A 23,713-nucleotide genomic window follows, 5' to 3' on the forward strand; every position below is an offset into this window, starting at 1 on the left:
ATATTTCACCAAATAATGACATTCTCCTCCTCATTTTTGAACTGAAGCCACGATGAGGAGTCTGGCGCTGCTGTTAGGGGTGAAAGCCGCTTGCATCCTCTTGGTGTCTTCGCTCTCGGGCACAGGGGCAGTCAACAACAGCGGCCGGTGGTGGTGAGTTGAGCAGATACTGATGATGCACTAATCGCGTTATGCCACTGGAAAACCTCATCCGCAAAGTTAAGTGCCAGCTTATAGGAGCCCTCTGGAAAACAGGGCGTTTTATTGAGTTGCCACATTTCGTGCAGCTTGATCGAAATAATGTGTTAGTTTTGGAGCCGCTCGCAGCTTCTGTTTGAAAAAAAGAAAAAGAAAAAAAGGGCAACCATATAGGATTGATGCTTAATGCTTCGAGGTGGCTCTACGTGAGCGAAACAGCCCCAAAAAACATTTAGGGTGTTTTTTTCCAGTCTTTAATTTATTGTGCCTCCAGTGAAATTAACCACAGCACACAGTTTAACAATAAAATAATTACATAATAATTACAGCATTTTTATTTGCGGTTGATTTAATTCCCTCTCTCTCGCTTTCTCTCTGGCTCCTTTTTTGGACACTGCGGTTTGAACACGAGACAAGATTTTTCAGTCCAGTGTGGAATAAATTGAATATGGATTTAGAAGGGTTCTTTTTATTTGTTTTTTGTTTCTTGTTTTCCGGGGACACGTTGATCTAATACTGGATATAGTTAAGCGATCATAAACTTTGCGGCAACGGTACAGAATTTAGATTTTTAAAACCAAAATAAAACCGGATCAATAGCTTCGCACATTTTCTTAATTTAAACAAAAAACTGTGGGTCAGGGGTTTGTTGAGGTAACGATTCAACAAACGGTTTTTGCGGTTTTATTAGATGGACAAGGTTTTCGCACAGTGGCAGTGCGCTTTCAAGCATTGAAAGATCAGCTGGCATCCAAAAGACGCCTAGAAAGCACACACACACACACACACACACACACACACACACACACACACACACACACACACACACACACACACACACGTGACTTTGGGAATTAAGAAAATATTCAGAAGATGAGATTATTATTTAAGTTCCCAGGCCTCTCACCGCACCACTGTCTGGGTCAAACCTCTAACAGGCCCAGGCTCGCCCGCTTTTCCGGATGATAATGCTGAACAGCAAAACGCCGCCAATACACGACACATGAATGAAAAATGTTGACACATAAACCACAGAAAATACCAAATAAAGTGGAAAATTACACAGCCTGTGTGCTGAAACGCCAAAAGTGTTCTAAAACCAGCGAAATGGGTGCATTTAAACCCCGTTCAGTGATCCAAGATTTGGATAAAGCTGAAGACGCACAGGTGCCACGTTTGGGCACAAATATGGACACGACACTTAAAATAAAGAAAGAAAGAAAAAGCAACATATCTCCCTCTCTGTCTCTCTATGCTATAGTAATAAATAATTACAGTTATTTGTTTCTATATGCTGTGGATGACAGCATTTTTATAGCTTTTTAAATATTTGGCACAGAGGGGTGTTTAAAGGCCTACGTCTTAATGACATTTTGACAGAATGGACATATTTTTAGCTGAAGTTGCACCTTAAATCACATTTGGAGGAACCTTGTATGCTTATCTTTAATGTGATTTAACATATATGTAGGGAATCTTAACTGCCAAGCTAATAACATTAATTTGATACTACACAGATAAGAAATCTGTCAATTATTGTAATCCTTTATTATTATTATTATTATTATTATTATTATTATTATTATTATTATTATTATTATTATTATTATAACATAATGGATCCTGAGTATTTAGCAGACAAATGTGCTTACATATTCTAATTGTGAAACTGACAAGTAATCGCAGCCAGTCCAAGTTTTTATGAAGACATAAAAATAGCTTCATGTTATCTGCCAAGAGTGAAATATACACTGTTAGTCAGAGACAAAGTGTCTTCTCATGATCTTGGAACTGAATGTGAGACTCTGTTTATTACTTTAGCACATAATGAAAGCTGTAATTTCAAAGGAGCAACACTCATTGGATGCCAAGAGCCATCAGTTAATGAGTTTAGAGGGTCACCTATAGAGCTTCATGCATGAACTGCCAGCTCCTTGACTCTGAATTCCCTTGTCCTTATGTTGCGCCAGGGGTATTGTCAATGTGGCTTCCTCGTCCAACCTCCTCACCAATTCCAAGAACGTGCAGTTGGTCCTGGACCCAAGCCTGGCCCTTCTGAGCCGTCGCCAGCGCCGGCTGATTCGGCAGAATCCTGGCATCTTGCATGCCATCGCCGCTGGACTGCACACTGCCATAAAGGAGTGCAAGTGGCAGTTCCGCAACCGCCGCTGGAACTGCCCGACCACCCACAGTCCAGCAGTTTTTGGCAAAATTGTCAATCGTGGTGAGCCCCTCTTGTCTTTCTCACCAGGAAATATTTGGACAATTTTGGACAGGATGTAACAGAATCGCTTGTACGCATTTGAAAGGCTTTGTCTGTAAATGATTTCCAGTTTTGGGCAAAAAAGAAAAAAAAAGGCAAATATAAAGTCCAAAACGCTGGATATGGTTCTGATGGGAAGTTTTTGTGTTGTTTCTTCAGGTTGCCGAGAGACCGCATTTGTATTTGCCATTACCAGCGCAGGAGTGACCCACGCTGTGGCTCGTTCCTGCTCAGAGGGGGCCATTGAGACGTGCACATGCGATTATCGCCGCCGAGGTCCTGGAGGACCAGACTGGCACTGGGGGGGCTGCAGTGACAATGTGGATTTTGGCCGGATGTTCAGCCGTGAGTTTGTGGACTCCAGTGAGAGGGGCAGAGATCTGCGCTACCTCACGAACCTGCACAATAACGAAGCCGGCAGGATGGTAAGACTTGCTTTACTCGTCTACCAAGACTGTTTGTCCGAGTTCTACTTGAAATGAATGTATTAATGACTGAGATATCATGAGTAATCTTTAGTCTTCCTTTCTCAGACTGTGTCATCAGAGATGCGTCAGGAATGCAAGTGCCATGGCATGTCTGGCTCCTGCACAGTGCGCACCTGTTGGATGCGCCTGCCCAGCTTCCGCACAGTGGGAGACTTTCTTAAGGACCGGTTTGATGGCGCATCCAGAGTTGTTTATGCCAACAAGGGCAGCAACCGTGCCTCTCACCGAGCCGATCCACGCCATCTAGAGCCTGAAAACCCAGCTCACAAACCCCCTTCGTCTATGGATCTTGTCTATTATGAGAAATCACCCAACTTCTGCTCCTACAATGGCAAAACTGGCACTCTGGGAACATCGGGGAGAACGTGCAACAGCTCTTCTCCGGGCCTGGATGGCTGTGAGCTGCTATGCTGCGGACGTGGGTTTAAGTCCCGGACTGAGAGCGTGACTGAACGCTGCCACTGCACATTCCACTGGTGCTGTCATGTCAGTTGTCTGAACTGTACCAGTACAAGGACGTTACATCAGTGTCTATGATCAAACATGGGCACCTAGGCACTCATGTGCTTTAAGATGTTAGGCTGAAGCTGGAAAAGGTTCAAGGCGGGTAAACTATTACAGGGAAATTCTGGCACAAAAATTCAATCAGTGTTTTTAAACTTAGGAGAAAGGGAAAGCACAAGTATGTGAACAGGGTATAGAAGGAGTGTATGTCTTACTCTTTAATACTTAACCTTAAGTAAATTAACACTACAACGATTCTTGTAGAATGGGAATTGTCCCCCAAGTGTTTACATGCTAGATAAATAGGAGTAAATGGACAAAAGGATGTGGTGGAGAATTGATCGTTGTAACCAGGTCCCACTAGGGCCTTGTTTCTCCCCAACAAAGGGCAGAAACTGGACACAATGTTTCACAGATGTTTCTGTGGCCACAGAGCCACAAACATATGCTCTCATAAACTGGCGAGGACCTCTAACAAGAGGAAGCTTATTTAAAAAAAAGAAAAAAAAGAAATCTGTGTTTTGTTTTCTCTTGCTGAAGTTTGGCGTCCCTCCCATGAAACTGGCTGAAGTTTATCTCCCTGGATGGGATATCTGTTCCATGCTTGTGTACTTAGGAATTGTATGCAACCCAACCACTTCTAGTTTCCCTGCCACATTTGCCCATTTTGTTTAGATTTCTCCAGATCTGAATTCACCTCAGCCACATGTACCACTCCAGCTTGCAACAGGATGGTCCTTATTGTACAGGACTAGGAGCAGGGAGCACAGAAACCAAGTGAGTGAATCTTACTGAGGCAATGTAATTTGAATGTATTATCAATACACTGAATATCACAACGTGATTTAAGCAAATCTGAGGGATCAATAATGAAAATATCATAAAACACTAATAAAACAATGAATAGAAATGTGACCAATATACAAATTTCCCACAAATGCATGCAGGAAGGATTAAAATATTGCAGGTTAAAGTAGGCAAATGGTGCGTTGTTGGGTTGTTTTTTTTCAAGGTAGGTTGAATGAAAATATTTTAAAGAATACAGACTGAAAAAGAAACAAACTGTGTATCAGCTAAGAGGACCAAAATCTGTAAATATTAAAATATCTGATTATATTTATAAAGATGTCACTTGTATGTTTTCTAAATGATTTATGTGCCTGTCAGTGGCTGGAGAATATGCTATCAGTAGAGTCAGGTCAGAGGATGTTTTCATCGTTTGGCTCTTTCTATGTAGGTGTAACGTAGCTGATTAAAAAAAAAACCTCTCGATAGAAAAAGACTGTTATCACTTCTTTGCTTATTTTCTGTAAAAAAAACACTCATGTTTGGTCATGCACTGAATATTTCCCTTTGTTTTACTAGTGTAAATATATAAAATATTTATTTCTGAGGATTTTTATACTGTTCTAGAGAGTAAGAGAATACTTTTTTTTTAGATTTTAATCAAAAGACTTAGGTTCCAGTTGGTTTTGTACTGTACGATAGAACAATAAAGTCTATATTTTCAATTAAGCTGCCCTTGTGAATGTGTCAACATTACAGCCATTATGTGTGTTGTGTTTGCTGTATTCGAGAGTGTTTTGACTATGGACCAAGCCAACATATAAGCCTGCCCCTGGGTGTCCTTTGCTTAATCCTATTACCACCACCAAAGCAGCCTCTTTCTCCAGCTCCACAAAACATCCCTGCATCTGTGCGACCAACCACAGAGACAGACTGTTTATCTGCCCACATACCTTATTTTATACAGTATATGAGTTGCTTCATTTGCTTAAGGCCTGAAAGAAATATGAAAAACTTCAACACCTGGCAATGTAGCTAACCACAGGAGTTTGGAAAGCGTCACACTTCTCAGTTCACCACAGAGAAGGAGCAATCAGGGTCATCCAGAAAGGGCAGAGTGGAGGAAAAGCAGTAAGATGCAGGGACGAGAGTGCTTCTGAATTAGCATCGTATTACAGTGTAGATTTAACAGGGGTTCGTGGGCTTGTGGCATAAAATTAGAGAAAACATTATAAAAAATAAGAAGAGAATGGCTACAATATTACTTATCTGGAAGAACAGATCAGAGTGAACTGAAGTAAAATACTGCAAATTCAGAAGTAAAGTGAGGAAATGTCTATAAATACAAAAAAACAACAAAAAACTAAAGTGATTAGAAAAAATGTTGTTGACCTATACATAAGTAAAGCTCTGTCTTCTATCACTGGAAAACAGGGGTTAACACACCAGAACATGATATGGCTTACTGTGTAATAACTGACAAACTGAGAGAAAAGTCAGGAGCTGACGGAGTGAAAACACACGCAAAACGAGGCAAATCTGGCTGGAAAGAGAAATAATCAGCAATCATGGGCAGACAGAAACAATAGAAAGTAAAAGTGGTTGATTTTTTTTTTTTTTCAGAGTTCAAATCCCAGGCATGAGAGTGAGGTGGGAGAGTTGGTGGAGAGTGAAGTGGAGGGGGCGCTGCCTGTGGGAGTGCTAAGGAGTCAGTGATAATTAGCTCAATTAGTGACAAAGGCAGTGTAATAAATACCGACTTAGTGTCTGGGTCCCTGCTGGCCTCTCCCTGCGCAGCCTGCGATGTGGCTCTAGCCTGACGGACAATTCATTAAACTGACAAAATACCCCACCGTCCAGGCGTGACGCAGCGAGTTAGCCCCCTACAGGCCCAGCTCATTGTTCTAATTGTCTGGCCTGGAGTCACTTTGTGGCCGCCTCCTCTTTCACCCACCCCGCCTTCACACTCTGCCTTCAGAAAACCCATGGAGTTAATGCCACTACCTTACTCTGCAAGTAGGTGATCGGCAGGTTGGAAAAAAAACAGTAAGAGTTCCTTGGGGTGGGGCTGCTGGGAGGGGGGGGCGGTGGGTAGGCAATGGGATTAGCGAATGGAGGTTGCCTGGGAGTGCTGGGAGCAGCACTGATCGGAATGTAGGAGAGATGAGTCCAGAAGCTCGGATGTGGGACAAAGCGAGAGTTAATAAGGAAAGATTGAAGGGGCTGGCGACAATGGGCTGCCACCCGAGTCGAGATGAAATTGCTTCCGAGGATTATTGGGAGAGGGTGTGAGCGTTGTAGGGTTTTTGTGTGAGTATGAGTTTAGTTGGGTATTTGTGTGTTTGTGCTTCAGTGTGTGTGCAGGGGTAGGGGGAGCGCTGGATTGATGGCTGCCCCTCTGGTTGGGGAGCAGGGGACCAAGGAAGGCTAACCGGCTGTTCCCACAGTCTGTTCTGCTGTAGCCACCTTTGACACACGGAGCTGTCAGGCGGCAAGCAGGCAGCTATGGTGTATGGTATGGTGAGAGCGGCACAAACAAAAACAACAGCTCCACTACACAAAAGTCACTGGCTCTATGGAAGGCCAGTGGAGAAGCGCAGACTTGGAGGAGGGAAGGAGGACAGGAATGTGTGACAGGGAGGATTAAAAAAGAAAAAAAAAGAAATAGAGATGGTACAAAATTGTACGCTTGAGTCCCATTTTGGTTTTGGTTCCTGCCAGCTACTGTTTTGCCAATATCTGGAGATAATAATACCGCGCTGACATCCAGTCGCAGCCTGCTCATAAGTGAGATACGTGGTGCATCGAAACGTTAGTTCCTTTACACTTTGTTCCCGTGGCTTGCTCATGGTTACTTTTCACGTCGCTGTAAATTCGCTTTCTATTTTTATGAAGAAAAAAAAATATCTCTGGGTAGTATCATAACAGGCCACAGCAGCCTAAAGGGTGAAGGTTAATGGGGCGATTTTGCTAATTATGTAACTCGACAACGAGAATTAAAAAGCCACGCTGCCTGCAACTGACCTGACAGCCACGAGAACACGTGCACAAATCCAGCAAGCAGGTCACATGCAAGAAACATGGCATACTGAAGGCACAGCAGCTTCATATTAAAATTCCTGCTACAGCTAGGAAAAATGTTTGGCCTGTTGGGTGGAGTTGGCTGTTAATTCGAAGGCAGCATGATAAATAATTTATAATTGGGGTGGGCCACGGCACTGAATGAAAGGCTGTTTACAGTGCTTGTGATTGACAGTGCGGTGTGGCATGAGTCTGGCACGCAGTAGTGATTTGATTTCTGTGCTCGCTCCATGTCTCATTGTAATCCTAGCATTCAATTATGGGTCAATTTGAAATTAATTTGGGGCATTGTTATTATAGGGACACCCATATCAAGCTTGTGTAATAATCAGAAGAATTGAGTTTGGTGCCATTAGCTGACCACTGGGGTATTATGTAACAAGATGTGCAATTACAGCTTCGTCACTCGGATATTAAATAAAGAACTCAGACTTGCAGAAAACTACCAAGTGGATTAATAGCGGTCAGTGTAGTGGCTCAAATTTACTCAGATTCAATTCAGGATTCTAGGAAGTGCTAAAAAAAAGAGCATGCGTGTGCGCATGTGTTAAGTTTGTGCACACAGTCGAGCCAGTGTGTGCGCGTGTGTGGGTGTGTGGATGGCAGCTGGGAGGCAGACACGGTCCAGGAGAAGAATCATCCCCTAGCAACTGACCTTTTCGCCAGATGGCAGCTCCGGAGTAACAGCCACCCAGCATCACAATGGCCGTGGCCTCCTAACATCTCCATCACTTCATCATCTTCTGGCCTTCCACAACCTGTCACACAGGAGAGGAGGGAAGGTTAGATTCACCCCAGCAGATATACAAGCTCGAGCGTCCTGTTTGTGCGTCTCCTCTCGCTTCAGTTCCAAAAAGTTCCAAAACATCGCTTTGAGCCTGCGTTCGCTTGTTCCCATGTTTCTGGGGTGTGCGGTGGGCCAGTGGAAGGCATGAGAAGAGGACTGATTTAGGAGAGACACAGCGAACGCTCACTGCTGTCCGCAAACTTTCAGACACTCTCAAACCACTGTTTTCCGTTGTTGGGTTTTGTGCACAAAGTGAATCAGGGTGGGAATGTGGACAGACCACTCGACCATGGTGAGCAATCAGTATGATGTCTGTGGTCAGGCTCAGTGCCCCTATGGAGTGAGCTGGAGAACTAGCCCTGCAGTTAAGGTGGGAGGGATATAACTGTGCAGCATGTATATATATATATTTATATACACACACACACATATATGTGTGTGTGTATATAAAAGTGTATTGGGGTCTGTGTGTGTTTAATAGGCCAGCACTCTTCACACGTGTATAAAAATGTTTTCAATTGCGGCCTCCTGCATGTGAACACACATGAATGAATGTGCTTGGGGTGATAATATATTTTGAGCTATCAACACGCTCACACGCATACGCACACTGCAGGGCCTCTGGATTGTCTTGGCTTGATGGCTTTTTCTCTGCTGGCCCATTTTTTGTTGATATTAAATTCTTTGCTAAACCTCAAAACTCCTGAGATGAAAACCTCACCACCATGGAACATCACCTCTAACTAAACACCAAAGTGTCCCTAAGTTCATCTAAACCACTGACGTCCAGCTTTAGGTACCATTTGAAATGCACAGGCAATGATTCTGTGAGAACCATTATGGAACAAGAAAAAGTAAAACTCTCTCGTTACACATCTGTGAATGGTTAACCTGGCAAAGCCAGATATGTGACAACAAACAGATAAAGTGCCATGTCAGACCGTGTCCCACTGAAATTAAGCGTTTCAGATGGAAAACTGTGCGTCAGAGCGCGACTTTAAACCGCGCCGTACTCCAGGGGAGACAATATGCTAGCAAACACTGTAAGAGCTCCCGTAAACAGAGCCGTAATGATAGGGAAAGACTTTGGGAAAGGACAACCAACAGTAGAATATGTTTACAGACATCTGACAATGTACGGGTACAGCGCAGCAACATTTCAGCTCTGAGATCCACATGAAACATGAGCACAAACTGTGGTGGAATCCATGTGACACAACATGAGCCTGTGCATAATTTCACCTGTCAGCATGGATGAAGCACACATTCGGTTAAATCAAACAGACAAGCCAGTGATAAACTTCACCGAGACGTGTCTGGCTACGCTGAACGTTAACACTTCTCCTCATCCGAACGTATCTTCGCGAAACTGTCCGCTGCTGGATTTCTTTTACTTGCCTAAGTGCGAGATCAAGGAAATCTGAGTGACCACAGCGCGGATGGAGTAATTTACTGCTCTTCACTTAACCAGATGAGTCAGCTTGTTTTATTGTCTGCAGGCCATTGTCTGAGGCCCAGCATGGCCTCATTTGAATCAATAAACAACACTGAGACATTTTTGACGGCATGTGCTAATTATCTCTGTTCTAGTAATACTCGTGGGGACAAAAAGAAGAAGTGCCCTGCTTTTGGTTTTAATTCCGAGCTGTGTTTTACAGCGACAGTGGGCGAGCGCTCCAGCACTGACACAGCAGCAGAGGAATGTTTATTTGCTGCAGTTAGGAGCTGGGTGGCTTGCAGGAACTATGACACATTCCTGTGTCACCGGCTATCCCGCTCACAGACACACGTTGACATTCACACATTGGCGCCCCATGTGTTCATTCACAGCTTCATACAGAGACATAGACACACACAGCTATTCCTTGCCATTGTGTTTTACCCACGTCAACAAAACGTGGCACCTCTGGGTTCTTAAAGCGTGCCCAATCTGCATGCTCATTCACTTACTACTTAGTATGACATGCCTTACTAGGCCTAACACTTCCCCTGTGTGTAACAGAATGCATGTGTGGCAGTCGTACAGTGACTTGAAGATGAATTATTCACAGCTTACTTCAGCGCTACAGGGGACCGCTGCCCACAAAGTCTGCTAGCGTGCACGTGTTTGTGTTACGTGTATGTGTGCACTTTTGGTGTTTGTGTGGCTGGCTGAGCGCACCTCTCCATCTTTCCCTCTGCAGTCCTATCCATTATCCCCAGCATCTGGCAGCCAAAGCCTGTAAAGAAGACATTTCTCTTGGCAAGTGTTTTTTAAAGGCAGTGACACAGGGGACAGCCAACCACAGGAGCCACACATCTTCCAATCTACATTCATACTGAGAACTGCTTGCATAAGAGAACCGCCCCAGTCTCCTTCTCTTGCTCACTCGAAACAAACGCGCACACACACACACATTCTCTCATCGTGTCACACTTAAAACACACACAAGATACTACTCCCACCCGCTTCTGTCTCTCTGCAATATATTCACCCAACCTTTGAGGTCTAATCACTTCCAGAGCCACAGCTATCCTACAAAATGTGCCGGCAACCTTTCAATACTTTTTACACTCTGAAAAGGTCCTCGGGGGCTTTTAAATGCATATCATTTTATTGCTGATTATAACGTGTGGCCCGGCTATTTGGTTTAGAGACATTGAATATCGCATCTTCGTGACATGCAATACCCAAGGTGCAAATTTAAATGAAGATAATTGAGCTTTAAATGTCATGGTTTGGCATGAAAGGCCCTGAACCAACAACGCCGTCTTGAATATTGAAAGAATAATTACACCCTGAGAACACCTGAATGTGACCTTGCTCGACACTCATCTGCTCCATAAACACATTCTTAGCATAAGTGAAATGGCACAATAAGAGCATTAATTAATACCACATGCATCTTGTCGCTTGTTGAGGGTACAGCTGCAGTGAGGAGCTTCTCTGAACAGCAAGCATGTGGGAAGACACTTTTGCTTTACTTGGCGCTAGTCGCAATGTTTTCTGGCATCTGGATCTTTTAGAACACAAATGGGTGTGTTAGCTTGATGGAATAATGATTCTGATTTTGATGGGCTACCAGCTACCCATCTTTCTTGCAAACAGATGATTCTGATCATAAATCTTCTGGGATAGAAACAGCTTTGTTTGACAGCAGCTTGATTCACTTTTTAGAAGATGGATGACTTGTGAAAACCTGCAAGTCAGGTGAATTGCTGTTTTCCCTACACACTAGCCTAAGTTTAAATCTGTGGAAGTGTACTTCCATGGAGACCTTGGAAAATAAATGTTAAAGGCACATAAAGGAAGATAAACATATCCGCCTGAAGAAACTGAACCAGTACTCTCGACCTATCGTGTCTCTGAGGTGGTTCTGTGGATTGGACGCTCTGTGATTGTGACAAAATAAAAGAAAAAAAACTTGATAGTTTTCTTATGAGTTGTTCAACGTGAATGCACAGATGTCAAATGTGACTGCTGATCACATCCTGGGTTAGAATACATGTCTGAACTAGTCTTTGAAATGAACCTCTGCACTGAGGCACAATGTGAGAAAGCTAAGAATAACATGTCTTTGTGCATGTCTTTTTTTTAGTGCTGTGTATACATAGGTCATGTGTTATGACGAATGCTTTAAGACAGTGCCCTTAAGGAACAAAAGCCATTCTAATCATGTAAGCGTCAACGAGCTGTGCTGGCCTGGAAATTGATAAATGCTGCCATCTAGTGACGACATTTTCAAATTACAAGCTTTAATTTGGTTTGTTCAATTAACTTGATAATATTCTGATAATATAACTCGCCTGACACGTAAACTTGCTGGTACCAGGTTGGACCCCCGTTAACCTTTAGAACTACCTTAGATTTTCACAGCATAGATTCAACAGTGGAAAACTAAAGGCATTTTTGCCCATGTTGACTTGATAGCATCATGTCAATGAAGCTGTCGTTGACATGATGACAGAGATTTCCTGCACATCCATGTTGGCGATCTCCTGTTCCATCACATCCCAAAGATGCGCTATTGAACGTAGATCTGGTGACTCTAAAGCGTATGATTTGAACTTTAACATCTTATCCTACTTGAAGCAGCAATTAGAAGGTGGGTACAGTGTGGCCACAAAGGGATGGACGTAGTCAGCAACAACAAGGCTCATCAAGATTTTTCCAATCTTCTGCCGTCCAATTTTGGCGGGTCCGTGTGAATTGTAGTCTCAGTTTCCTGTTCTTAGCGGACATGAGAGGCACATAGTGTGGTCTTCTGCTGCTGTAGCCCATCTACTTTTGCATTCAGAGATGCTCTTCTGCATAGATAGATAGAAAGATATTTAATTTATCCTAAAAATTAATTTTAGTATAAATTGGATAGTCTAGTGTGAGGTAGGGCAGAATTTTATATACAACAGTGATCAATCTAGCAATGAATGCTTGGATTTGTAGTGCAAATGGTCATCATAAATAATATGTACTTTATACATCCCAGAAAGAGAACCAGGAAGGTTTGATACAGAAAGGTGTGTTCACCTGTCACAACCTGTTGTACAGCTTCACAGAGAACAGGTGGACTGGTTCTCTGAAGAATTCTTAATGGCAGCCAGGAAACATAAATCTGAGAGAGAGTAAGCTGCTGCCTCAGTAATGTGGAATGGAGTGGGTGTGGTGTGATGGAGAGCAGTTTGTTCAGTGACCTCCTGTCTCTCGCTGACTCAAACACCCCCAGATTCTGGTCAGTTATGATTCCAGTCTTGTTGATTAGTTTTTTCATCTGCTGGCATCTCTGGCACTGATGCTGCACCCACAGCAGACAGCAGTGAAACACTCACTACCACAGACTGGTGGAAGATCTCCAGTATCTTGTTTCACGCATTGAGCCTCCACAGAAAATAGAGTCTGGTCATCCTCTTCTTGTACACAGCATCACGGCTGGTCCTCCAGTCCACGTTGTCATTCAGTGAACTCCCAAATACCTGTAGCTGTCCACTGTTTCCACCTCATCAGCCATGTTTTTAATGGGCTTATTCACATTTTTTCCTCCAGGGAGCCAACCACCATCTCCTTCATCTTACAGACATTCAGAAGGAGACAGGACTGTCTCTATAGTGCTAACCAACTTAACCACAATGAAGTTAGCTATTAGCTAACAGAACAGTATCCAAAATGTCTTGATGACTGTGAAAAGAGCAGGCTACAACAGACAAAGTGAAAACGTAAATAAATCAGTAGGATGACTTATTTAGCTGTAAACCATTCATATCTATTAAAAGAGGGGTTGTTAATTTAAACCTGAATTGCCCGAAGCTCCTTCTCCTTGGAGAGCTGCTACAGTCTGCACCAGCCGGCTATGCTAAGGTAAGCTAGTAACCTTCCTGGAAGCAGCTTTAAAACACAAAATGTCCCAAGTAGATCACGTTTTTTGCAGATAGTTAACACAAACTGTCTGCAAGGTATCTCCAAAACGAGCTCACTCTGAGATCAGCTCAGTTGTATAAAGCAGAGATGTTTAGCTAGATAATAATTCATATTCAGCTGCACTGTCAAACAATAACAATAAAAGTAACAAAAATAAAAGTTAGACTAATTAATATTCGCATTTATATTAATTAATTAGTCATTGTAATGTTAACACAGATTAATTATGTGTCTGAATTATATATATTATATGAATAATGCAATAGACAGCTGTAGTGATTTACTGGAAGTGTGTAAGGTGGGTAAAAACGTGATAAATAACCATAATAGAGAATCAAATGACAGTGCTGACTGAAAACTTCCTGTTGAAGACAGGTGGCATTTCTTTGTAAATTCACTATAAGGCAGAGTACTCGCTCAAGTATTGTAAGCAGACTGTTTTCTCAGAATTGTACTGCACACCACAGATATATGATGTTTTTCAGGTAATTTTCCATAAAGAGCTTGTGCACTGATGCACGGAAGCATTTTTGATGAAATCAAAACCATTTTTAAAGCATTCAAAATACTGCGCTTGGTTAGTGGACATGATGATGTAGTATTTATCTTTTCCATTTAAAAGCTGAAGATTACAAAACTAATGAGAGGAGAACTAAGAAGTGGTTTTGAACGGCACATGCAGTCAAGGGTTAAAGTGACAAGAACTCCACCTGTCAATAATGACACTCTGCACTCTTCTTCAACATAACAACTGCCTTCATCAGAGAGTTTATGGGTGCAATGACATTTGCCTTTTTTGTTGTTCTGCTTTTATAGCAATATCCCTCAGTATATAGAGAGCGTTGCAGTTTTTATATAAAATAATAACTTATATTAACTCATATAACTTAATCAGTACACATCAGAGCATAATCTAGTTAAGTTAAAAGATAACTTACCAACAATAAGTTCAAATCTTGTTTATTACAAGAAAAACATCGATACAAAACATTAACTAAGGGATTATTTAATCTTTTGCACTTAAACATTTTTGACACACATACTGATTGTTTGTGTCATGTTATTATTTGTATAGTTATAGTGTCGAGTTTGGCTTTTATTTAAGTAAAAATACTGTTTCAGTTACATGGAATTTGTATGTGCAAGCAGCCAAAAGAGATTTTCCTTCCGCAAAGGACAGAAAAGGTTAAAACTAACCTGAAACAGGAAAAGCAAAGAGCTGTGATATGGGCGCAAAGGTCACATGAGGAGAGAGCAGTAATGTTTAAGGTTATCCCTACTTAAACCTGCTGCAGGTGTGCTTTAAACAAAAACTACACTGCTTACTCTATGAAGGCAGAAAAAAAAACTGAAAAAAGTGCCATGTATTGGATTTTAAATCTAAAATATTCAACTTTTTGTGTCATGTAGTAATATTAAAAACACGTGTTTGAGGGTTAATCTTCTCTGTAATGTACAATATAATGCACCTCCTGTGCTGCTAAACTAATAAAACATTACAATTATAATTATATACATAAATTATTGTTCTTTCTATCCACATGTTTTTGTAACACCTGGGTTAAACAATTTTAAGTGATGCTCGTGTTTGATGCTGATTAAAATTGATGGTCCTTTACAATCCGAACAGACTGATTTGTCCTTTTTCCCAAATTTTGAATGTTAACACTCTTCATCAGAGCTTGTGGCTTCTTGCAAGATGTCATATTGTATATTCTGTCATTTTCATCAGTCATTCAGTCAAGCTAAATGATCAGATTCCCTGCCAATAGTAGACCAATAAAATATTACCATTAGGCTAATACGTCTAAAAATGCCTAAAATTTAAAATGGAAACTTGTTGTGTATATTAAAATACAAAAAGGCAGGTATGACACATATTTCAGTATAATTGTTAAATGAATAACTCTACAGTTTCTCTTGATCAGTGTGTCTGAATAGTCGTCTGAGGCTACGACACCTGACCTGCAGAGCAACGACGTTCACCAAAAATGAGACTTTTTTTAAAAGTCAGCTTAAGACGTGTCTGTTTACTCGAGTACAATGTATTTGTAACCCGTTTGTACCAGTTCTGCTTAATGCATATTACATTTCTGCCTTTTCATTCCCGTATTTGTCGTAAATCCTCTTTTATTTATAATGCATATCTTTTTTCTTTTTTTTTTGCTTTAAATTAGAGCAGTTTTTTTATTTGTTCCATGTTCTTTGTTTTTTCTTTCATCTCCCATCGTCTTCTTTTTATTGGATTATTTCTCTGAAAAACACTCTGTGGCTGTCTATGAGCGTTATAGAAATAATTGTTGCGTGCATCCTTGGATAAATCTATAAAGCCATATCCTGTCAGTCACTGATAAAAATGTTTTTTGTTTTGTGTTGCATACTTCAGCTGCTCAGTTCTAGTCTGCTAGCTTTTGCTCAAATGTGACACCACGAAACACTTCAAAAGCTGACTTTTAATTTATTTATTTTGAAGCATATGATAAAATTTAGTGCGATGTGAGAAATGCGTTTAAACAACCCAAACTCGCTGTCACAACATAGCCCATTATAGGGCATCTAGTTTTCAGCCCAGGTAGAGCAGACACCATATTTAACCTCTGGATCTGTTAAGCGATTGGAAATATTTAAGATCTACAACATCCAAACTCAGACATTGGAATGTCTTTGAAGAATGAAGGCATTTAGATAAAGCTCAGAAGTTTTGCAAAACGACATTGACGTAGTTAAATTAGTTAAATTAGCCCCCCACACAAACACCCATTAGAAATAATGAATTAAAGAATTCACATTACAATCTAATTGCATCAAACAATTCTGGAAAGCAACATTTCACCAGCGGATTGCGATTCACTCAAATGGTGAATACACGCCTCAGATTAACATTTAAACTGGTTAATACAAACATATGTAAATCGTGTCAAGTTAAATTGTATTAAAACTACACTGTACATATTCGCTAAATGTATTGTATATGTCTAATATAGTCTGAATTTGATTTGTATCCAAAAGAACACGGCTAAACTCGCCACTAGAAAGGATAACGTGTATCTTTGTCATTTTGTAGTTCAAATCTGTATTGTAACATTATTGTTCAAGATTAAAAGAAGATATTCTTGAGAGGAAAAAAGAATGTAAAAATCCCATTTACAATAAATGTAACTTTATTGACAGTAAAAAGTTTTTTAGAATATCGAGGGGCGCGCATTTGTAACTGCAAGAACATCTTTGAAAGCAACATGACTTTTTTTTTTTAAATAATGAGGCAGTTGTACATCTTGAACTTTGAGGTAAAGTGTTTTGTCATGTTACATCATTCACAAAATATTGTATAACATTGAGTCCACACAAGGAGACAAAAACCCATGCCTCACTTTCACTTCTTGAAATTACTTCACATTTCAAAAATAATTCACAATTTAGATAAAAGCAGAAAATGACAAGCACACATGCTATATTCCATTCACACGCACACACACGTTTCTCTACTTATCAAACCAAGTGCATTTTTAGATTTACTTTTTTTCTCAAACAGTTTCAAGTACATTTTGCTTGCTATTAAAGGAAATCAAGTTAAAACTATGAAGCAGCAAACCCACAATAACAAGTAAGAATACTGAGTTTGGTCTCATTCATGTTCCCAATATTAACATTGTCAGATAACTCACCATACTGTAGCAATAAGGTATTTGGGTGCTATAACGAAGCAGGAGGTAACATTTCATGGACTTGAGGAATATGCTGGATAAGTTTTGGAATATAGCTGATTAAATACACCAAGGCTGAAACAAACAACACTAAATAGATAACCACAAGTGACAACTGAACATATTCAAAGTGATTCATTGTTAATTATTTTTTAAATAATTTATTAACTCACTTATATTATGGAAACTGTCTAAAATCTCAGCTTTAACCGCTGAGTGCGAAACCACAAAAGGATGGTTTTAGTTGAACTGATATTTAATTATCAGTCACACAATGCAGCAAACTTGAGTGCAGACCGCTGTAGGACTCTGTAGAAGGCCGGCTTCGTTAGAAATATACTGGCGTTGCAAATTAGAGGACCAGTTGTTGTGAGTAATATGCAATTCATCAGTGCAGTCGAACAATCAAGAAAAAAAACTGTAAAAGCCATCAAGTGCTTCAGCAAAGATGTTCATATATAAGCAGGGAACCTAAAAGTGCAATCCTGTATAGGTATAGCACCCTGGGCTATCTCAGTCGGGCTCTTAATGTACACTGCATGGCTCATGGTCTGATCTGCACCAGTCTTCTAAGGCTCACTTTAAAATCCAAAGCCAACTACTTTTTAGCTATAATTCAGCCCTGAACTGCCATTTTTGAGTTCATTTCCTCTTCGATTTTCCTTTGAGTTGACTCCACAAACTGTTAAAACCATGCTGTAAACAATATGTATTCCTCCAGCAGCGCACCACTGTAGGAGTTAAGGCAATCCCTTTCTGTGCTTTGTCTGTGACCAAAGCTCCTCCTGAACATAGAGGCACAAAGCTCTCAGTGCATATTAAGCGTACCTGACACAATTCACAAAATACCCTCCGCAGCAACAAAAATGAAGCTCTTAGTGCACACTAAGCAATATATTTCTTAAAATGTACATGCCATGTTTTTCTTAACCGCATCTCCTAAAAGTGCTAACTACTCATAATCACTTAGGAAAAGATGGCTAGTCAAGATTTTTGAGCACCAGACCCCCCTAATTTTTTTTTTCACTTAAGAGGAAATCCCCAAAGAAGGCACTTTTAAAGCAAAACCAGGGGTTTTGCAGTATGATTTGATATGGGAGTGCAATCAATCGTAATTTGTCTCTGCTAAACTTTGACTGGTGCAGTACTAAGTTTCTTCACTCGCGTCTGCCTTGGTACAATAAATTCTCTTACAATAAAATCACACAGGATTTAAAGCAACTGATCTGGTGCAGAACAAACGTGAGCCAACAACTTTATAGAGCAGCAGTCACCTCTCCTCATCCTGCCAGCGTCCCCTCTCCTCAGCCCACCTGGTGCTCTCCACGGCTGATGTGTGATGAGAACTCGTAGCGGTCCTGGCTGCGGTGGCCACAGATGTTGCACTCGAATGGCTGGCGGAAGCCGTGGCAGCCCATGTGGATGGTAAACATGACATGGTCCAGAAAGAGGATGCGGCAATGCCGACAGTGGAAGGAGCGCACCTGCCTGCCATCCCGGTCTAACACCTGCACAGTGTCCCTGGAAGAAATGGGCGAGCCAGGGCTCCTCTTTACTATGGTGGGGGGCACAGGACACGCTCTCTCCCACTCTGGGTCCAAGTCTTTGGCCTGGCTGGGGCTGGAAGTGGGATGGCTGCGGGGCAGTGCTGAGGTTTGGTAGTGGAGGTGGTGGTTGTTGGAGGTACTTGTCGGGGCAGCAGCCCTTGTGCTCTGCTCTTCTGCTGTGCTCTCTGTGTCTGTGGAGTCGGGGCAGCCGTTGGGTGAGGTGGTGTGGCTGTGTGCTGTTGGCTGGCCATCGCGGCCTTCACCTGCCTCCCGCACAGCCAGGCCAAGAGACATTGGTGCCAGCCCACCTCCGCCATGGGCCCGAGGGCCATGAGGGGTCACGTTGCTGCCGATGGAACCCATGACTGTGCGGAGCTCAGACAGGAAGGTGGGATGGAGCTGAGACAGAGCAGGCGACTCGTGGTTCTCACCTTTAACCCTGGCACAGTGTAGCTGTGAACCGGCCAGCACAGTTGAGTTGCCAACAGACTGTGAAGTCATGAGGTCTCCCTCTTTTTCAGAGCCAGACGACAATTCGTAAGGTGCTTCGAGTGGGTCAAGGTGCATGTGCTTTTCGCCTATGAAAAGAAGAAATATCGGTTGAAGCAAAGCGTGCCCCAAATTGTTAAAAAAAAGATATTTGACCAGCTGTCTTGGCACAACTGAATCCCAGTGTCTCCATTTGGCACAAGGATGTAAAACTGCTTAGCTCTTATGAAGCTAAAAATATATGTCACTTGTACTGTATAACATAACAAAGATATCAAACAGAATAAGAATAGGCTTACTAATATATTTCTACTTCTACTTCACTCAAAAAAACTCACCCAAAAACTTCTGTGGCGTTGACCTCTTACGTTTCGTGATGCTTATAGCCAGTCGATCCACAAACTGGATTTTGTCATTGGTTGGCTGGAGTTCAGGTTTAATAGCTGTCCCCATATTTACTGACTCTTCACCTACGAACAGAAAACATCAGTCAAACATTAATCTATTGCCAAATTATGTGTAAGCTGGCATTTACAATATGCATGAAGTCAGAAATGAGTTAGTTTTATGTAACAATAGTGAGTTTTATGTTATATGCCATGTATTACCCTTTGCTGTCTGTGTGTTGACAACCGCCTTTTGGTCCAGACTCTTTTGATAAGTATGGCAGCGCTCCAGATGTTCCTCCAGTGTGCTTTGTTGCTTGTAGCTGCGGCTACAGTAGCTGCACTTGAAAGGTTTTCCCACCGTCGGAGAAGGAACTGTAATTCAAAGAAAAAAACATTATATTGATTTCATCTAGAATAGCTAATAAGTTGCCATAGCTGGTGGAACTTGTTGAATAAATATAGGACTAATTGTTGTTTATTTATTTATAGTTGGGGGAATTTTTTTGAATGAAAAAAAGGTTTGGATTTCCCCCCTGACTAGCAATTCCTGAAACTGACCTATGTTACTTGACAGAAAAAAACGCCTAAACCTTTACCGCAAGGTTCCACCCTAGTAAGCTGTCGGAAAGACTGACGTCAATTCACTGAAATCCAGTTTGTAATCATCTTTTCTTTGAAAATGAACCTTTTGAGACCTGAGGAGAGCGACCAAGACCTACTGTAACAAGACTGTACTTGAACACCTGTGAATATCTGTTCAAGAGCACCAGCAGGATTTCCTGTTTTGATACTGTTAAATGTCATATTCTGTCATGTGTTTTACAGAAAACTCTCATAAAGACCTATTTCCTCTGAGATAGAAAGAAGGGGGAAATGGACCTTTCTAATAGAGCTCCACTTTTACTGCTTACCTCTGTGTCACACATTGCACGTGTTCACGCTATGGAATCGTATTACTTTGCAGCAACAATAACTAAACAAGTACATTTGTGAAAAAATATCTCCATGGACTGTATATGATGTGTTAGGTGCTGTTGTATGGCTATAAAAGCCCAGAGCTCTCAGCTGATTCTGGCTGTTCTCCATGCTATCCACCAGAGTTGTCTGGCCAGATTATGTATGTAGATTCCAAACTGTCCATATGTGATGTGAGTGTAGCACTTGACAATCTGGCTCAAGTGTTAAAGAAGAATAATTTTGCTGTTTGGGAGGTCACTCATTTACCTGCATGTGTGCGCAGATGTCCAGCCAGTGCATCTCTCCGACGGCAAGCGTAATTGCAAACGGGACATTTGAAAGGCTTCTCTCCTGAATGCAATTTAATGTGGCGCAACAGGTTTCCCTTCTGGGTGAAGGAAGCTCCACACTGGTTACACTGGAATGGTCGCTCCCCTGTGAACACATGGATGGAAAGAGGATGTGAGACGCAAATCCCACTGGGCATTGCACTCAACTGATACTTGTCTTTCATTTATTTAAAAACTGCCTTGCTGGGGGGGGGGCGGGGGGGGTCCTTCTTTTTTTTCTTACCTGTGTGGCTACGCTTGTGCACCATCAGCACGTTAGGTCCAATGCAGATCATCCCGCACACCTCACACTGGAGCTTCCCATTGGGCAACCTGATAGGTCCTGGTGAAGCCGAATTTGGACTGGCCATCTCACTGTATATGCTTGCTAGGTCTCTTCCAGCCCCAGCGAACTCTGCACTGGCTTCTTCCATGGGGTCTCCCTGGTCATTATTCCCGCCGTCGATCCTCACAGCCTCTTTCTTCTCTGGCTGTGGAGCGCCATCACTGCACAACTCAACCTTGATGGAGTTTGCTTTGTAAAGAGAGAAGGAGAGGAAGAGATATATATTTACTTACTTATGTAACATGAAAAAGGTATTCTATACAACCGTATGGCTGCAATGTAACAAAGGAATGATAACTAACCACTAAGGGAGCGGTGTGGTGAGGACTGCTGACTGTTTGGAGATCTCGCAGAAGGGCCCTGCAGCCCGCCATAAAAATCCTGTTCTGTTGATGATTCTCCTCCATTACCTGAAATACAAATATGCCCACGTTATTAAAGTAAACATGAAAGTCTGTAGACAGCACACACCAGCGTACAGTAGTTTTTCCTTTATATCTACAATTACCTTGTGTGTATGAGCGTCCATTGCAGTCATCAGCATTCATTCTCTCACCAGATGCCTACAGAAATACAGACTGTAAATACTATGGTTTGCCATTCATAGTTATACTTTCTGAATCAAACAGACTGAAATTGCACTCCTGTAAAAATGCTGTATCACACCTTGGATAATTATATAAAATGTACTTTTACACAACAGCCTGTTGCTTCAAGAATATGGTTCAAAAATAAATAAATAAATGTATGCTTTCTCTAATAAGTTCACTTAAAAAAATGACAAAGTATTATAGTAAACTTCAGGTCTCCCCTACGATGTCTGTATCCTTTCGATTCTTCTCCGCCAAGCAAATGACTATGAGAGGCTCCACATTTATGGCCAAGAGAGCTGAAGGAGGAGTTAAAGCTCGCAGAAGTAGAGAGGATAGCTGCCGAGGCTTTAACTATGAGGCATTCCAGTGTGCAACCACAACAAGACTATGTGCCTGATTTGATACTAACAGTGCACTGTATGTATATTAGATTACATTACAATGTTGAAGTTATATTGCATTATGCTGTATTACATTACATTATGTATGAGATACAACATAGTTACAATATTATTTTTTATTGATGGATCAAGTTTGTCAATTTGCACTTATTGTTTTTATTATGATGATGATGATGATGATGATGCAGTAGGCTGAATCTATGCCAGGCCTCCATAAAACGATTGTTACACAGCAAATAAAGTGAGGTATGCAGACTACACCAAGACCAGACTACACAGGCGTTGCTGAGTTACAGCGTCTTCAGACATACAGTAGCCTGTGCTCACTGTCATTGACCAGAATAGGCGATGCTGTAACGATGAACACAATTTCAAAGACGAGATAAGCAAAAGCACAAGACGTTCAAGGCTGCACCTTTTGCTCAAATGGATGACAGCAGTGGACAGAGGAGACTTTGGAGTGATCGTGGAGGGAGGGGGGCGGAGACAACACATCACAGGGAAAAAAAATTAATATCCTGTCATTGGCCGCGCATGGGGAGCAACAGGCGCTGATGCAGCCGGGAGACGCGCCAGTCACACCAGGGCACGGCGATTAAAAAAAACAAAAAAGAAATAAAAGAAAAAGAATAATAGAAAAAAATAAGGGACGCGCACCATTGCCGCCCCTTGCTTGACAAACCTTGCTGCCCCAACCCGAGCGACTATGTGCAATAAAAGATATTCCTGCATTTACAAATAACTGCCATGGCTCTCCACACGCAGGGTAGCTACTTGTTTTAGCTGCTCGCTGGATTTGCTTAGTTCTGACAACAATCGGCTCCCGGACGGTCGAGACAACAACGAGACACAACGGCAATTTGTTGCAAGAGTTGCGATTGTCCACATCCTCCGCATGAACGCGGCTGTCATCCAACACTGAGCACGTCAAAACTGGCCTGGGCTATACAATGTTTCTCATGAGCCGTTGCTATGGCACCCGACCACACGACAAATGGCATTCACCCTACCAACTACTAAAAAACATGCCGTACCTCCAAATTAACACCGACGGATGGTCTTACCAAGAGCCGCAGCGGAGTCCACGAGCCTCTTCCTTACCTGGCGACCGATCGGTGTTTTCCTTTAATTGTCTGAATAGCTGTTTGTTTTCCCAGGCGGCGACAGCATCTCCGGGATTTTTTTCTTTTTTTTTCTTTCTTTCTTTTTTTTTTTTACCTGGGAATCGGAATCCCAAACAACTTCCGGGCCCATGCTGGGATACAGACCAAATAATTGTACAACAGAGCTCCTGAGTCGGTGATTGCCGAATTCATCGATGCGTGTCTTCTTTGCGGAGTTGTGGTCATAATGAGGGTGAAATGTGTGCTTTTAGATCATGTCGGACTCTGCACCGCAAATTGCTGCTGCGCATGAATATATTTTGTGAAATACTTGATGCAATACGCTGAGTGACCCT

The 23,713-nt window shown here is 41.9% G+C and overlaps 2 protein-coding genes across 6 annotated transcripts in view; one reads left to right on the forward strand and one right to left on the reverse strand.

Annotated features, from left to right (window-relative positions):
• The window catches only part of wnt1 (wingless-type MMTV integration site family, member 1), a 3,973-nt gene extending 179 nt beyond the window's left edge, over positions 1-3,794 (forward strand). The window contains exons 2-5 of the mRNA XM_005732579.1: positions 48-153; positions 2,169-2,422; positions 2,621-2,886; positions 2,995-3,794. Coding sequence (XP_005732636.1) covers positions 53-153; positions 2,169-2,422; positions 2,621-2,886; positions 2,995-3,486 — 1,113 coding nt within the window. The 5' untranslated portion in view covers positions 48-52 and the 3' untranslated portion in view covers positions 3,487-3,794. The remainder of the gene's footprint in view (positions 1-47; positions 154-2,168; positions 2,423-2,620; positions 2,887-2,994) is intronic.
• wnt10b (wingless-type MMTV integration site family, member 10b) overlaps positions 1-23,654 on the reverse strand; it is a 29,633-nt gene extending 5,979 nt beyond the window's left edge. The window contains exons 1-9 of one of the 5 annotated variants that reach the window (XM_005732580.1): positions 23,319-23,654; positions 21,769-21,823; positions 21,563-21,670; positions 21,159-21,449; positions 20,853-21,020; positions 19,848-20,000; positions 19,578-19,709; positions 19,182-19,328; positions 7,976-8,078 (exon numbers count right to left, since the gene is read on the reverse strand). In XM_005732580.1, the coding sequence (XP_005732637.1) occupies positions 7,976-8,078; positions 19,182-19,328; positions 19,578-19,709; positions 19,848-20,000; positions 20,853-21,020; positions 21,159-21,449; positions 21,563-21,670; positions 21,769-21,808 (1,142 nt within the window). In that variant the 5' untranslated portion in view covers positions 21,809-21,823; positions 23,319-23,654. Of the gene's footprint in view, positions 1-7,975; positions 8,079-18,477; positions 18,533-19,181; positions 19,329-19,577; positions 19,710-19,847; positions 20,001-20,852; positions 21,021-21,158; positions 21,450-21,562; positions 21,671-21,768; positions 21,824-21,926; positions 22,088-22,669; positions 23,229-23,288 lie in introns of those variants that run through there. The other 4 variants (XM_013910735.1, XM_005732581.1, XM_005732582.2 and 1 more) reach the window with 4 other exon arrangements.
• Positions 23,655-23,713: the final 59 nt, after the last annotated feature.

This window comes from Pundamilia nyererei, unplaced genomic scaffold, assembly GCF_000239375.1.
Source record: "Pundamilia nyererei isolate P.nyererei 1_Seehausen unplaced genomic scaffold, PunNye1.0 scaffold00047, whole genome shotgun sequence".
In the NCBI taxonomy this organism is placed as follows: Eukaryota; Metazoa; Chordata; class Actinopteri; order Cichliformes; family Cichlidae; genus Pundamilia; species Pundamilia nyererei.